This window comes from Strix uralensis, chromosome 3 (genome assembly GCF_047716275.1).
Source record: "Strix uralensis isolate ZFMK-TIS-50842 chromosome 3, bStrUra1, whole genome shotgun sequence".
In the NCBI taxonomy this organism is placed as follows: Eukaryota; Metazoa; Chordata; class Aves; order Strigiformes; family Strigidae; genus Strix; species Strix uralensis.
Genome location: NC_133974.1, coordinates 125,147,946 through 125,165,206, shown reverse-complemented (window position 1 = coordinate 125,165,206; position 17,261 = coordinate 125,147,946). Strand labels below are relative to the sequence as shown.

General features: G+C 36.5%; 1 protein-coding gene across 4 annotated transcripts in view; it reads left to right on the top strand.

Moving 5' to 3' along the window:
- The window catches only part of WDPCP (WD repeat containing planar cell polarity effector), a 157,312-nt gene that overhangs the window by 72,071 nt on the left and 67,980 nt on the right, over positions 1-17,261 (top strand). For all 4 annotated transcript variants that reach the window (XM_074864905.1, XM_074864906.1, XM_074864907.1 and 1 more), the window contains 3 exons: positions 3,222-3,413; positions 12,027-12,636; positions 16,800-16,988. In XM_074864905.1, coding sequence (XP_074721006.1) covers positions 3,222-3,413; positions 12,027-12,636; positions 16,800-16,988 — 991 coding nt within the window. The remainder of the gene's footprint in view (positions 1-3,221; positions 3,414-12,026; positions 12,637-16,799; positions 16,989-17,261) is intronic.

Sequence of the window (17,261 nt, the reverse complement as noted above, 5' to 3'; positions counted from 1 at the left end):
TCTGCAAGGCAAGCTTTTTAAGGATGTGTTTAATTTAAGTTTTGCCATAATACGTTTTAACTTGCTTGGTAGAAATACTTTCTGCTAGGATGAATATCTAATACATTTTCCAGGCTGTTTCAGTTCAGGGCCTCTTTTCAGCAATGACTTGTGTTTGCGAGATTGATCCAACCTCTATAACGTGGATTTGAGACAGTTCACTGTTCACCAGGAACTGAGCTGATACGTAGTTTACTTTAAAATTATGTGCGCTTGTGCCTGGCCTATGGTGTTTGTTAAGGTTGTGCTTTAGAAGCAAGCGTGGTGTGTGGTGGTTTTTTTTTTTTTAATAGTGCTAAACTTTAACGAAGAAGCTGTGGTGAGCTAAAGACTGCCTTCATCATTTAATTGTAAGGGCCATAGCTCCTTAATTTATGTTTAGAAGATATATTTTCATTCTGAGTATTGCTGGGCACATTTTGGATCTAATGGTTATGGCATTTTTTCTTGGGAAAGAAGGAAAGCCTAATCCATAGAAAACTCTCTCTGCCCTAGGAAACCAGAAATATCTGCCGCACTCCTTAATAGGGTTGTTATGTTCAGTTCTTTGCTGACACAGCTGAGCTTCTAGAAAGGCCTCCATGTTCGATGTTAACTTTTCTTTCTCTTGAAATCAGTGGGAATCACTATGGATTATTTCTTTGCCAGCCAAAAAAAGGCATTTGCATTTTTTAATTGAATGTTCTTTTGTGTGAGGCTTGCTAGTTAGGCAGCTAAATATAATTTTTATTATCTTCAAAATTGCACCAGTGTGAGCCAGCAGAAAGTATTATTCACTAGTGCAATAATATTATGTCAGCTCTCTGCATTGAATTAGAGTTCTTCATGGCTGATTTTGGTCAAACTTTCAAAAGCGAAAAGAACACAGACACAGTCAACACTAGTGTTGCTATCAGTAGTAACAAAAGAAACAAAAGATGATCCTCAATTGCAAATGTGCAAACTTGTAACAATACACGCTTTAGAAAAAAAACCAGCTCCTTAGTGTTGATTTTTTTTTTCAAGATGAATTGAATTAAAATGTAGCTTGCACTGGTATAGAGCTACCACAGGATTAAAATATGGAGCTAAGATTAAGGAAATTTGAGTGTAGCCTTAATTTCTGCCTCTGACTTTTGGTGTAGCCTTGAGAAATGTATGTAGTATTTGGGTTTAAATTCCCATTTCTAAAATAAGGAAAATGCTTGCTTACAATCATATGTAATGATATAATTAAACGTCATATTAACATAATTTCTTTGGTACCTGGACAGAAGCAACTTCACATTGTTCAGTGTCCAGCCTCGTGGTGGGCAGAATTGGCAGGGAAGACTAGGCAGTACTGGACTGCCAGAGTGCTATTAATAATAAGAACAAGTCAACCGTACTTTCCTCCTTGCAGTTTGATATTTATCCAAAAGTTGGGGTTTTTTACAGAATACATACGTAAAAGGAAGAATTACTTTCTCTATCCTCTTCCTTTCTCAATGATACCACCTTGGATTTTATTTACACTTTGAAAAAATAAAGGAAGACTTATTTGTTGTATGAATCACTACAGCCTTGAAGACCAGCAAAATATAAAAACAACTATTACCATTTGCCTTTTCTCAGTGGCATTAGTCCATGTTTGAGACTGCTGTGTCTAATGCAAGACATAAACGGTTACAAAATATTTGTGGCTCTTAATTACATGCGAAATTGTTATAAACAGTTAACGCTGCAATACAGGACTGATTAATATCTGTGAAAGTATTTGTGTTTTTCTATCTTAATAAATGTCACCAAATTAACTATTTATATGTAGTTTTAATTCAAGTAGCAGCTACCTGTTAACTTTTATGTATGTTATATCTTTAAATTTCTAAGTATTTTGGCAAGTAAAACACAGGATATTCTGAAAATATTGACCTTTTGCAAGTTTTTCCCATCTGTGGTTTTTTAATCCATTTCAATTTACTGAAGGAGGAGACAGCGCAAGGAGTTAAATGTTTACCATGAGAGAACAACATTGGTAATTACTTTGATTTCAGTTCCTTTTGATGTGTATTCAGGGGATGAAGAGGTCAATAATATTATGACCATGCAAATAGAAAAGGGTTCTTTTTGACCATATAAAAAACAGCAAAGGATTATTAAAGCATTAACCTTGATTTTAATGGCCTTGGTTGAGTGGTGAGATCACAATTTGGATGAGCCTGATTATTTACTAAATACAATACATAAATGCAACGGGTTCTTAACACCCATTGCACTCTGGCATTATCGCATTACTGCCATCCTTTGTTGCCTTGCAGACAGGAATATGAAAGCAATCTGTCATGTAGTGAGACTGGCTCCAGAAGCATTTCTCTGATAAGAAGACCCCCTGCCCTTTGCTAGTGTCTGGTCCAGTAGGCTTAGCCATGCGCTTAATCCCCAGAAAGTGGTTCGATTATTGCTGACCAGCAATGGCAAGATAGTTTTTTTTTCCCCTAGCTATCAACCTTCCATTAATTCCTTAAGCAGAAATGCGGTGCAATCTATATTTCCTTGGCATGTGTCACCCAGATGGTGCACTGCTCATGTTTTCAAATAACCATGCTCCAAAATAACAGAGTTTGAATAATAAATTCCACAAATCCTTCCTGAGAAAGAGGCACAATTCTCAAGAGCTGCATAAACTTTACGCATGATGCTGTAGCTCATCCACATTATGCAGAAAAGTATATATTTGCTTGCAAAGCGGATGTTTGTATCTGGGTTCCTTAATTTAGGGAGGAAAGAGAAAGATATGTTTGCTAAAACACTGTAGAATATATTTAATATTTTATTGTGTGTTAAACAGTAGCCGTAGCTCCCTGGTCAGCTTTGCAAAACTTGTCATTTAATGTGGCTAAGCTTAAATCCTATGTGTAGGTCGATGCTGTCAAGCAACCATGACTGTACATTTTGGTATTGATTGGAGTCATTGCAGTAAATTCCTTCTTAACTCACATTCCTTTCCTTCCCAATCCCCTCCCCATAGATAAAAGTGTGAGCATGTCTTTTTCTGACTGAGGAGATATATTTTACATTTACAGACAGCCTATATGAAGATATATGTACACAGTCTCCTGTGTATATATACATTCTCTTTCACACATCCAAAGTAAATGCTCCCAATTGCTCCTACTATGCTATTTTATCACCTCAAATATTTCCTGCATTTTTTCTTCCATCAGATTTCTTATATTGATATACTTGGACCAGAAAGTAGAAGGATGAAACGTCACCTGGCAATAAACTCTGTGGAAGATATGGTCATTTGCTGGTGGTCAGCAACTAGTGATGGAGCATGGCCTTGGTCTCCTATTTCCTGTGAGAGGGACAGAGCCAACCTATTGCTGTTAGGGTGTGCACATGGCAAACTGGAGGTAACGTGCTGAACTCTCTTGTTACATGATTTTTCAGATTTGCTAAAGAAATAGCTATTCAACTTAAATGCATATTCAGGTAGATATAAAGAACAGATATGATAAAAACATTAAAAAGGAAGATCAGCCATTCTAATCTTAAAAACAAAGGGTCATTATTTAATGAAAAAAGCACCTTATATAGTATGTTTACTGTTTTCACACCAAAACTGGCAATCTGAGAAATGTAGCAAGGAAGTTAGGTCTCTATAATGGAATAGCTTTGAAGCTGCTAACACTGAAAATAAAAGTGTCAAGAGTACCACTAGAAAACTAGTCTGAATTAGAAACTGTAGCTGTTGCATGCTTGTCTAATGCAATTATTTTATGTTGTCTGCAATTTTAACTGATAGGCATTTTACATCTATTTTAAGTGGTTTATTATAAAATATTAGCTACACCCAGATGCTGCTTAAATTGTTGCTATGAGTATTGATGAAATCAGGGACCAATTTTTTTCTTAAAGAAAAAGTCAAAATTCCCCATTTACAGGTGGGAATGTAAGCTACAAGTTAGAACAAGGCTACAAGCTGACCCTCTTCCTGACACTTTCTTAGCTTACACTTTTAGGCAGATGTTTCCAGTTCATCTATTTCATTTTTATTTAATCTGTTTACGAATTCTTGAATCCAGTTTCCTATGTTAGGTAAACACTTAATCTCTGAAGGCATACTCTGAAAAGAACTGTAGCCTGAATTTAAAATGTGAAAGCTTTTTCTGGACTAGCATCTTGTATAGATGCTCCTGTATTTGGAGTTTTATTTTCAGTTTAGTTTAAGGCACTACTAATATGGACTAAAAAGGCACGGACTGTGGGAGCAAAGCACAAACTTGAGGATCAGCTGTGGAATAGCTGTTCTGGAGTAGCTATTACAGGCTATTTCCCTGTAGGGAAAAACCGTAAGGAATACTTTAGAATAAGCTGCTCTTATAAACAACATCCTGTTCTCTTTAATTAGGGAAGATGTAAATGTTTTAATGTCTTGGGATTATTACTTTGATAACTAATATTAATTTCAGTGATGCTTTTTTCCCTTGGGATTTTCTATATATTGAAAGCAAAAGAGAAAAGTTCACTGAGACAGCTTTTCTTTCCTATTTCAGTCATTAGTCACTGTAGAATTTAAGTTTAAATTACCTCCAGTTCTGCCTTCTTTACTTCTTTTCAATTGACCTCTCTCCACTAGCGGTCATCTTTGACTCATCTCTCTCCTCTGCCTGATATACACCTGCAGTTCTCAATTCCCCCTGCAGCTATGCCCAATCACATATAAAAATTACTCTGGTAGCTAAAATGTGTGTCTGTTCTTTGTAAGCTTTTTCAGCCTAGTCCCTGTGCCAGTTTGATATTATGAAACTTCATCCTACTACATTTCAGATCTTATTTCTTACCATGACTTCTGTATGTCCAGGTTCTGACAGTGACATTCCCATGCCTTTTGTTTCCTTCCCACGTCTTCCAGAAAGCTCCCTAATGCCAACATAGCAGTTTGCAGTCTCTATTTCCTGAGATGTTTTTTAGAGACTCACTTCTTCTAAGAAATTCACAGAAACCACCCTGTCAGTTTAAAGTTTTCTCCATTTCGTTCTATATATTGTAGGGAGGTTTCCAAACTACAGCATTGCTCTGCATCTTTCAGTACACCTTGTTTTATCCTTTTCTGGTTTAGACTCTAAATTGCTCAGGGCTGAGGCTGTCTAGTATAGTCCCAAGCACGTCACTGGTGCTTAACACAATAATGATAATAAGCATTCACTGAGCCTTTAGGCCTAAACTCATAATCCTTTTAATTTAGCCCATATTGTAATATAAATATAAGAAAATTATTTTTAAAAGCAGAACTGCCGAATTTAACTGTTCAGTTGCTTTTCCTTTTCTAATTCTTTGCCTGTACTTGTCTATTTTAGTTCTGAGATCTTTGCATGACATTTCTTTTCCTGTATTTGTCAATAAAATACCAAACAATATGCCAAGGCTATGGAAAACTTAGTCATATATAGGTAAAAAACTGTCTTGCTGGTTGTCAATTAGTCTGTTCCATGTACTTATCTCTTGGATGCTCAGTGGGCTGCTCTGTAAGGCTCAAGACACTCTGCCTATACGCTTCCCCTGTGTATCCATGATGTGTAATCTATGGTACTGTTTGTTTTAGGTTTTTTTCTTGCCTTCTCTAGCGCTCCTTATGGGCAGTAGTTAAATTCCTGTGCGTAGATGGGGGTTGTCATAAGCCAGCAGCTCTAGAAGTAGCATCAACCCCCAATCTGCAGTTCACTGAGGTACATTTTTCCCTGCAGAGTCTTGGAGGGGAACTTTAACTTCACACCTTTAACTTCTTAGGGTCATTTGATAGCTTAAACATGAGAAAAAACGTAGTTAGTGTTTCTAGACAGCTTCTAAAGAGTTACTCTCTAGATCAGATACCACAAAACTACTGTGTACACATGCGAATTTGCTTCTCTTTGCCTCTACTCCCTTACCTTTTGTAGTGTTCCTCAGGTAAAGACCTGGAATAAAAACATGGCATGCCATTGTTATGCATGAAAGTAAATCCATATTTATCATATTTGACCAATAATATGAATTTTCTCCCAATAAATGATTATTGTCAACAGAAGAAGAATGAGAAGCATGAACTGATTCAGTTTGGAGCATTTATCAAACAGAAGTGTAGTGAAATAATACCACCAACATTTTACTTGAAAACAGTAGTATTGCTTGGATAAAACTGCATTATTATCTAGAATTAAGAGAAAAGCAGGAATTGCTGAATGTCTAGCCCATAAAGAGCTGTTTGATGTATTGGAGTTATGAAAAAGTAAATGAAGCCCGAGGAAATGAATGTGTGCTACCCACAGCCATTCTACAGCACCTTGGTGCTGACCTACGAAAATCTGCCAGCTACTGACACTTGTATTGTTGTGGCAGAGCAAAGGTAAATGGGGCACTTAAGTGATACTCCTTCCTCCCTGGAAGGATTTTCTGAGTGATTTGCTGCCCACCAGAAGAGTGCTTATTAGGATGAGGACAGGAATAGCTCTGGGACAAGACAATTCAACCCTCATCATGATAATGTCCTGTAACTACTCTTCTGCACTGGGATGATTCACATTGCACATACAGTGTTTGGGGTATTGGATACTTAAGCAGCTTTTCAACTTAATGGAGGAAATATATTTTCCATTTTAAATACACTATCAATTTGATTTGAATTGTGCTGTGTGGCTTTATGTTTTAACATTTGCTGCTATTAAGGCTAAAGTTAGACGTTATTCCTCTAAAACAGAAGGAACTTTTTCCTTGCAAATCTTGACTGCATTTACTCCTTTCATTTTTCCCTGAGATCAGGGTTTGCTATGCTGAATGCTGTAAGATTTGGTGAGGAATTGTCCCCTGAAGAAATAAAAGTCCTTTTCTCTTTAACATACGACTTTGCTTTGGTGTGTGATGTACATTTATATACAGGCATACACGTTGCTGCAGGAGTATTTATTTGTTGAAACTTTGTCTGCTTTCTTGTGTGCATTGGTTTCCTCCAGTAAACTCATCCATTTTCCATTTTATTTATTTAATTATTTGGGGTTTGTTTCTTTCTTCTTTGTTGAAGTACCAGTGATCAAGCATGTTATTTAAATTGTCTCCCTGTGGAGATGATACTGGTATTTTGATTTCAAAAACAGAAGAGGAATCTTTCAGAAATCATTGAAACAATTTGCTATAAATCAATAGGATCTGATGTGAAATCATCCTTGGATTAAATGCTTTGAGAGAAAGTCATGTTAAAATCAACATGAACTTTATTCTGCAAACATAAATTAACAGGAGGTGATGATGTCAGGGCTCAGTTACTGTAATACTTTGCATCTGTCTTTGCCATGTTTATTTTCACTCCATTTAGTGCTAGTGTGAATCACTGAAATTATACTTCAGTCTCGTGGAAAAAATAATTTGCCTGAAAGAGAATATTATTTTTCTTTCTCCCAAGAGTTAATATTTAATAGTTATTGCTTCCACATTGTGCATCAAACTTGTGAAATAAACACAGCAGATCTTTTATGAGTGAGCTATCCTACAATTACTGTAGCACTCAGAAAAACATCTACCGTGTGTGTCTGAATAGCTCAAATACTTCTCACACACATATAGCAAAGAATGTAAAATCCTTGATGTCACGTTGGGTTAAAAGTTCAATGAATAATATGGGATAGAGATGATGATAATAATTTTTGAAAGAAAATAAGAATAAAATTTGGCTGAAGATCTAAATAATAAGATTTCACATGGGACTATAAATACAGTGCAGCCAAATAAGTAACCTAGAGTAGGAGCCTTGCATTTAAACAAATGTTTAAAAATAGGGTTGCTTTTTTCTTCCATCTTCACAGTGCTGTATTTAAAACTATTTTACTCTAGTGTGTACTACACTTCTCACTCTACACTTCTAATTAAAGTGTTTGTTGTTATTTGGAGCCCCACTGTGTGAAATTAAATAAGCATTTTTTTAACACCCATAAAATAAATCAAATATTTTTCTCATCTGAAAGACACAGAATTCAGTCACAGCAAGCTTATGTTTCTTTTGTTTCCTTTTTTTATCTGGCTGGTAAGCCAATTTTCTGCTTAAGAACTACTGGTTAAAACTCTTTATTTGTTTTGATATGTGGACTTTATCCTTTCCCAGCACTCTTGCAAAATACTTCAAACATAAAATGAAAGAAAGTATTTTAACTAGCATAATTTAGGCCCCTTATTTACAAAGATTAACAGATTCCTTTACTTGGATTGTTACAATTTCTGCCTCTAGGATTTGAGAACTTGACATATATAGTATCCCTCATACTGCAGAGCACAGGCCAGTACTGCAAGGGGAAAACAATCTAGATGTGCAGTAGTGGTGCATGACTGCCACATTAATAAGGGAAATATGCATAAATTATGTGGACAATATTTAAATAAATTTGCTATATTTTTGTAGCGTACATGTCACAAAACTAAAAGGGACATCTTAATTTTTTTATTATTTATTTATTTATTTTACAGAAAGTCATTAGTTTTTACTTCATGCAAAGTACTTCCAAAAATCTTCCCTTGAAATCCAAGGCTAAATGCTTAGCCCAAGATTTATGGGAAGCACTGAATGTTGAGTGGATTATGCACCCCAACATGTGATATTACAGCTTGGTCTTTTTAGATCCGCTGCCCTGTCCCCTCCTCCACAAATCCTACAGTTGTCCTACCCACTTCTGAGGGAACTCCTCCAACTTTTGCCTTCCCATTCTCCAAGCAAATGTTTTGTTAACTTAAAGATACATAGCAGTTTTAATGTTCCCCTTCAGGATTCCAGAGAACTCCTGCTCACCGGGAAGGAATCCCAGCAGATTCCTTTAAATGGACTGCTAAAGCACTATGTGCACTGCATTTACTAGCATGTGGCTACTTACCAGACAGAAAAACAATTGGCAGGTGATGAAGAACCATCTTCTTGGAAAAAAAAGATGTTTTGATTGTTAGACTTCTTATCTCTCAAAAGCATTATCTTAGCCTTATTAACATATTTCTGTAGTCTGTATGTCTCTCTGCTTTATTTTTCCAGTTAGTGAAGAATTAATAACAAAAGTAATTTCTGAGAGAGAAACTCAAATCTTCCCTCTCAGACGAAAGAGAAAAATCCACTTTTTTCCCCTTCAGAGTGCTAAATACCAACTACATTCAGCAAAACTGGAAACCAGAACAAAGAGGTCTCTCAGCTTGGTACTCTTCCTCCAAGAGGCACATGAGGCCACTGATGCATAAGAAACAGCTTATCTGTTCCAATCTAGGAAATGTTTCTCTTGTTTTCAGCCAGAATATGAACAGTAGTGTCTAGAAAAGTTTCCTTTAAGCCTAATTTGTTTAAACATTATGTCAAAACTTTTGTTTTGAAATGTAGCAGATAGTTCTAAACTAGGAAAAAGTTCCTGTGAGGAGAGAAAAACTGTGTTCTATACAGCAACCAGCCCTACCCTAGACTTCATTTCAAGGATTTGCTCTCAAAATTATGTGAAGCTAGGAAGCTTCTCTTCTCAAGGCTCATTAAATCAGCCTTCCAAAATATAAGATTTTACTTTCTTTTAAATTCAAAGTAGTGAGCAACATTTTGTCCCACTTTTGCTCTAACAAGGCAGAACAAAATTATTCATTGGATTCAGTTTGCTTGCTGACTCTCAAACAATCAGATGACAACATTTATTTTTCTGTGATTATTTCCATTGTTGTTTTCCAACAGTCACTCCTATGGAGTTGTAAAATCCATGTTTCACATGTTTTCTTCTCTATTGTCTTAACCTTCAGGGCCAGTCTCTCTTCAGAATTTAATACTGCTTTCAGTCTTTCATCTCTCATAGGCTTGATTATTGTGTGGATCTTTGTGACTTTCTTGTAGCTTGTGAAGAGATGTCCAGAAAGGAACACTGGTTTTGGATCAAAATATGTAGATGAATAATGCAGTGCATTGAAACCTGCCACAGGAAGACAGAAATCTGAGTCCCAGAGGGCCTCAAGGCTCATTTCACTGAAGTTATGGAAGCTTTGAAGACTTGCTTGGGCAAGATTTCTATTTCACATATTTGAAAGGCAGTTACCTAGGTCTCTATACATACTCTTAGGGAAAACTGCAGAACAAACAATAACACTTCACCTTGTCTTTATTTGGGGTTAGAGAGCTCTGTGGTCACAGTAATCCTTTATCCACAATAACCTCTTTTACAGGTTTCCTTGCTCTGCAATTTAACACCCTACTAAGCTACACATTTCAGCACTTCTAACATCTGCACGGTAGCCACTGCACATTTTGTGGGCATAAATGACTAGTTGCAGAGGCTAAGTCATTGGTGAGGGAATGGTTGAGGTGAGAAAATGTTTTTCAGACTATATAAGTAATTTAATCTTTTATTTCCTCTTTGGTATATGTTTGCATTGATCATTACTCTGTTGAAATTGGTCTACCTGGTTTTCACAGGTTGGATGCATTGGATGCATTAGATGCTTTTGCATTAAGTGGTTCTTTGCATGTCCCTAACTACTCATCTTAAAGTAGCTAAGATATTTGTATTAACTGGCAGCTGGTTTGCAGCCATAGAATTGCAATAGTCCTCTTTTCTTTCTTTTGAATGAGAAACCCTTTTGCTGTCAAAGTAAGTAAACAGTCAGAACAAAACACCCTAGTCAGTCTCATCAACATCCCAAATAACTTGTTTATAAATTCATCAGTTGCTTCTGAAGTAATGAGTGGTATGCCAAAAAAATCTTAATTTCTTATTCTCCTCCTTTGCAGGATGAATGGCTAAATTATGTGTTCAGTTGGTATTGTGATCTTTGAAAATCAAATTCAAACTGCTTTAACATTATGTGTGCGTTTCTGTTTTCAACCTGAAATTTCCAGATTTCCTCCCTCGCCCTCTCTCTGCCTTTTAATCACATTTGTTACCCCTTTCTGTGTAAATACTATTTGCATACCACCTGGACTCAAAAGAAGGGGCTTCCAAAATTAGTGGCAGGTCAGCAGCTTTAGTTTATAGTGTGAAGAATGCTATGGGTATACCTGAGGGTGGGGTTTGGCTCAGTTTGACATTTTCCTTTCACTCTTTATTTCTGCGTGAACAAACACCAGCAAGTTTCTGTCTAACTTCCACTACTCTCATTCTTCTAGAGACATTCGTTTTCTCTCTCTTTCAGCTAAACAGCTTTTCATGAGCTCAGTTGTTACTTATTTACAGCTGGTATTTCTCCCACAGTTTCCGTGCTCAAGTCCTGTACAACACCTCAAACTCAAATATATTTTAGGACATGAATCTTCATTGATCTCCACTGTTGCCTCCATCACTTTTTGATACTCCCCGTGTTTCCACGCTACAAATTCCTGGTTTTTGCCAGCTGCTGTCTTTGTATCATATTCTGCTGTTGTGTTCTTCCAGTTCATTCAACCTTCAAGTATCCCTAAATGGTCCCCCTTCTCTGCTATCACAAATTCATTTATTCTGCATCTAAAGCTATATGGCACCAAAGAACATCTACCACCTACTCATCTGGCAATGTATAGCATACAGTGTTTCAACATGCCATTGTTTATACCATACAGTGTAATATTTTCTGTTACCATGGCCCAGAGCAAATAATCAAAAATCCTCTACCTGTGATGCTCAGAGTAACCTATTATAAATTTTTCCAGAAATTCTAGGATTTCTCCCCCACCCCACTTGTGAATAATCAGTTATTCTTTTATATCAATCTGCTGCTCATTTCTCCTCTTACCAACACTGTTAGGACCATCCCCTCTTTTATCTTCTATTCTGCTAACCTGTTATATTCTCTGGACAGACAAATATGGCTCAAACTATATTGCAGGGTTTTTTAATCAGACGAATTAACCTTTTAAAAGTTAAATCAGTAGATTTTACAACTCCATTTCTAAAATGTGTATTTGTTTCAGCTTACTGACCCATGAGAAAGCGTATTTGCAGCAGTCTTATTTTTTAAATCTTCAGAGTAAGAACAAATTGTTACAAGTGACTACAAAAATGCTTTGGATTTTTCTTCAGGTTCTGAGCTACGTCCGTACAGAATGGGATCCACTCGATGCTACCTTCAGCACTAATCAGCCTTATCAGGTATACACGGTAGAGCACTCCATCTCTGCAGACAAAGAGCCCATGGCTGACAGCTGCATCTACAAGTGTATTAGGAACAAAATTCAGTGTGCGGCAGTCACCAGAATACCACTACGATCCAAGGCCATCAGCTGTTGCAGAGATGTTACAGAAGACAAACTCGTCCTGGGTTGTGAAGATTCGTCAGTAATTCTGTATGAAGCCTACAACCAAGTGACTCTGTTAGCCCAAGCAGAACTGCTGCCTGCTTTAATAAGCTACCACCCTTCCGGAGCCATATTCATGGTTGGCAGCTCTCAAGGGGAGCTGCAACTTTTTGACACAGCACTGTCCCCAATTAAAATTCAGCTCTTGGCACAAGACTATTCACCTGAGGCAACTCTGCAATTCAGTAAACACTTTGACGTGCCTAGCAGCCTCATCCAGATCCAGTGGGCTGCTCCTCAGGTTGCATCTTCCAGCACTGACGGCAGGGATATTCATGATCTTTTGTTGGTTAGATTCGACAAAGGACCCTTAGGAGTACTTCACTTTAAACTTGGTAAGTTACTGAGCATGTCTGTTGGACCTTGAGCTCTCAAGGAAATGTCTGTACCTCACAAGTTTTTTGTAACTTGAAACACCCTCATTTTATTATTATATGGGACCACAGCCTTAAAAGTACATAGTTCCAGTGATATCTGAAGATGCGAACCAAGGAGTTCATTATGATTCACAGTTACTTAGTATTTTTTCATATAGGGTCTGACAGAATAGCACCCTATATGATCTGTTGTTGGATCAGGGTTCCATTATGTTCCTGCTACTCTAACGAAGCATAACAATTTCTCATACAGAAAATTCTTTTAATCTGCAGTATATAATTTGAGGAATTGTATTCATTCTGTAGTAATACCCCTAACAAGCTAAAATAAGCTATGTGTAATAATAGAATAGTAATGCTATTTTCTTTCCTAAATTACTTTTTTGTGTGTATGATGCAACTGCCCTTCCCGTTACAATGTATATTTGTCCCAGTACTCTGTTCTTCCTGACATCAGTACATGAATCTACACCATTTCTTTCCTTGAAGACTTTTCACACAAGAAGGAAGGTTTCATAACCCTCAGAGAAGTTCAGTCTCTCAATTAATTTGCCAGGAGTTGTGAATAAAAGGAGAAGTAATAATACTAATTTTGGAATTTATATAGCAATTCTTATTTTAGGTGTAAGGAGACCCTAAAACAGTAAAACCATAACTATCTCCATTTTACAAACAGGATAACAAGAAGCAGTAAAGGAAAGCTAAAAGGCTTTCAAAGAGTTACGCAACAAGCCAGTGGCTGAACTAAGAATAAAACCCCTGCAGTTGCTCATCAGTGAGAACTGTATTCATTCCATTCAAGTCAGGCAAGTTACAGTGGTACAAACCCACTGTGAGAGCTAAAAAAACAATCATGCTTAAATCTTCTGACTACCAAGCCAGTGTTTCAGCAGGGCAGACAGGCATGTCAAATATACTTATCGTGGAAAGTTTTAGCATTTTGTCCATTGTCTGTCCAAGGAAACAGGATTGCCTTTGTGGATATTTGCAGAAATTTTTTATGATTCTTTTGGATAAAGCTACTGAGATTAGGAAGAAGCATTTTTTTTAAAAAAAAACTAGGTGACAGTAAGGTTTGAAAATCTACTTTATTTCTTTACTTACTGAGACACGCATGTGCTTTTGTGGGGAAAAATCCTGTCTAAAAGTGCTGCAGACCTAAACATTTGAAAGGCTGAATTTAAAAAACTTAACTAAGTATGCCACTGCAAAAAGGTAAATTAATATAATAGGATGTTAGCAAAAAAAATGTTGGATTGACTTAGAGTTGTATGGTTTTTAAAGAGCTGATCTAGATTATTACTGTTATCCAAAAGAACTAATAAAAAACTGTTTACAAATTATTATTTGAGATAATTCAGCTGCATTATGTTCAATGTCAGGTTTAATAGTTGCAGAGTACCCCAGAACACTAATTATAACAGCTATTTGATGGTTTTGTGCATGTTGGCCATTAAAAAAAACCCTCTAAATTACCTCTTACCTGTCAAGCAGAAGGCACTCTACCCACATCTACCTTGCTTTTCTTCAGTCCTCCCTTGTGGGTTTTTCTCACAACAGCTTTCCAGAAAGCACAGCTTTCCCTTTGCTATCTTTAGCACATTTATGTTCTTATGAAGGCAAGCAGGCTCTCAGTGCAGGGATTTAGAGGCCTTTCCTGCTAATTGCCAGCTTGTAAACTTAATTGGACTGTCTCCCTGGGCACCGTTCCTAAATCAATTAGGCAGTGAGTTGGCTGTCACCTCTTTCCCAAGCAGGTTGCCTGGAAGCGCACCACCCAGGAGAAGTCTAGCATCCAAATGGGAAGATGTTGACCTCTACAGCTGAAAGTTATCACATTTTAAAATTCATTCTCTATAATTACTGTAAAATCTCTTCTAGGAAGAAGGCAAAGCTCTCTCTGTCCCTCCCTCCCTTCCTCTTTGTAGTCCACTGTGCAAAATATGCTGTTTTCTATTGCATCTTGGTTTTCAGCTTTACCCCTCTCTCCTCAGTTTGCCACACTACCAAGGTAATGGGGTGCTGAGCAGCCAGATCCGCTTCCCAACCTCAGCAGCTTTTAGGTCTCTGCTATTTAAGAATTAATGCAAATATAAATTATATGGAAAATCTAGGGGTCCATGACAGCATGGACAGCATGACAGCAAAACCCAGACAGACATTCAGGACTGAAATAAAATCCATAATTAACTCATGGCTTGGAATTGTTTCCCATAAAAATCTGTTAAGAAACTATGTCAATGAGAATAGGCAAATATATTTTTAACTTCCAGCTGACATATTATGATTTTGGACAAGTTCTGTGGATTCTCCATTGTGCTGTCTAACCAGATATATTTCAGGAAAAGTTTCACATTAAATTTGCTCTCAAACATTAATGGCAGATATTTTTGGTGTCTAATGCCAAAATAACTTTCAAAAGCATCGTGGCTTCTTGTCGATGATGTCAGCCGAGATCTTGGATAATTCCAAACTTGGTACTGGTGCCAGTGGTTCAGCATTGCTGGCCTCAAAAGGTGTTTTAAATATTATATTTAATTAGCATGCAAATGAGTATTTTCATCTTCACTTAGTGATTAATGTGAAGATTGCCCAACTTATGTAATACTTTGAAAACACTAAACATTTAGGAAGAATAAAGTCTACCATAACAATTAGATATTATCACACATACACAGGTTAAACATGGCTATTACTCAGTATAATGTCCATAGACTTTAATACATGCAAATGGAAAGTGAAATACAATAGAAAACCATGTCTTTTCTTTAATGACATTAAAAAATGAAAGTATTTCTCTGTTACAAAAAAAAAAAAAAAGTAAGCTTTTTTCCCCCCAAAGTGTCACATCTATATATGCAAGTTCTCAGCAGGTTACTTGCCCTGGAGCTATATTTAGATATTTTCCCCTACTTTTTTTTCCTCAAATCTTATTTTAATTCACAAACCATATTGACAACTATATTTATGAAAATTTTGCAAGGTATGTTTCCTATATATCAGATCTGCTTTTCTCTGTTACCAGATTTTTTTCCCCCAGCTGTCCTATGGCTTTAATATCAATATTGAAATTCGGCTTATTCCCTTTCTCATCAGAATTTTTTCCTTAAAATTAGTTTTGACAAACAACATCAGATTATAAATTGAGAAAATAAAAAAATAACATTATGTTTTTATTTAAAGAGTGGGGAACAGTAAATTTATTCTGGTCTCTTTCTAATACCTGGAGCTGTAGTAATAATGAATACTCTAGCACATTGACCCAAAGCAAGCAAAAACTGCTAAAATGCCATGTGTGGTCTGTGTCACACGATCATATGGGTAGTCGGAGACAATAAATAACATTACTGTCTGCAGCTTTTCAGTCACCTTTTCTGTTCAGAAGCTGAGACCTACAAGTCAAGAAAATTTGAGAGTTTTTTAATTTCTACTTTTCAGAGATAGAGTGCTGTGGATAAATCATGTTCTTATGGAGTGATTTTTTTTCCCTTATGGCAAGCATGTTCTTGGTTTCCTGTGCAACTAATTCACAGTCCCTAAATGTTGATATCTTTCGTGATACCCTCTCACAGAAGAAATACTTCACTTAGAGAATTTTGCCAAGCTAGAAGGAAGTTCTAGAGCAATTGCAGTATGGAGAGTATTTGAGTAACTGCTGCTTTGAAGTTTGAGTTGCTGTAAACTTGTATACAGAAGTATGTTTCTGTGAGAAAAATGCTATTTTTTAGTGCTGTCCAGCAGTATTTCCGCACAGGAAGGAGGTGCGAGGAACATGAATTTATTACTTCCAATAGAATAATGATAAATGGGGAATAAGCTTTTTCTACCATGTTTAGAACAAACTTAATTGCATGATGTCACTAAGACATATTGGCCACATTCGCTCAACCTCCATGTGTGAAGTTCACTGGTGGTTTTTCTCCGCTGTCCAAAGCACACTCAGTCTAAATACACCAAGATAGTAAGGAGCTATCTCACACAAAAATTTAATAATGAAACTAATTAACTTAAACTTCATAATTTTAACCAACAGCAATTATTTTTAACTGTGCTGAAAAGTAGTCAGCTACTGGTTTGCATACTCATAACACTATCTTTGGTTTTAATATTTCCTGTAAAAGGTGTGATCACAAGAGGACAGCTGGGCCTTGTGGAAATCATCCACCAGTATATTCGTTACGATGAGATACACGAGGCAATTAACGTCCTGAACACCATGAACTGGAACACGATGGGTTGTCAGTGTTACATATGCTTGAGTACCATTGTCAATCACCTTCTTAAACAAAAACTTACACCAGAAAGAGAAGGTAAGGGACTGATTGTATTCTTAATGTACGTTTGTGGTGTCTTTGTAATTCATATGTGGATTATGACAATATATTTCTTGACTTTATAAAGAAGACAACAGTGAGAATCCAGTCAGCCAGATTATGGTACTCCCTAACCAAGTGTCATATGTAGACAAGTCATTTCAATAAAAGGGGGATCAATGTATTGATTGCATTTTAGTTCATTTGTCTCAATAGTGATACTAAAATAATGCATATTTTAATCTATGTATGGCATAGGCATGACAATAT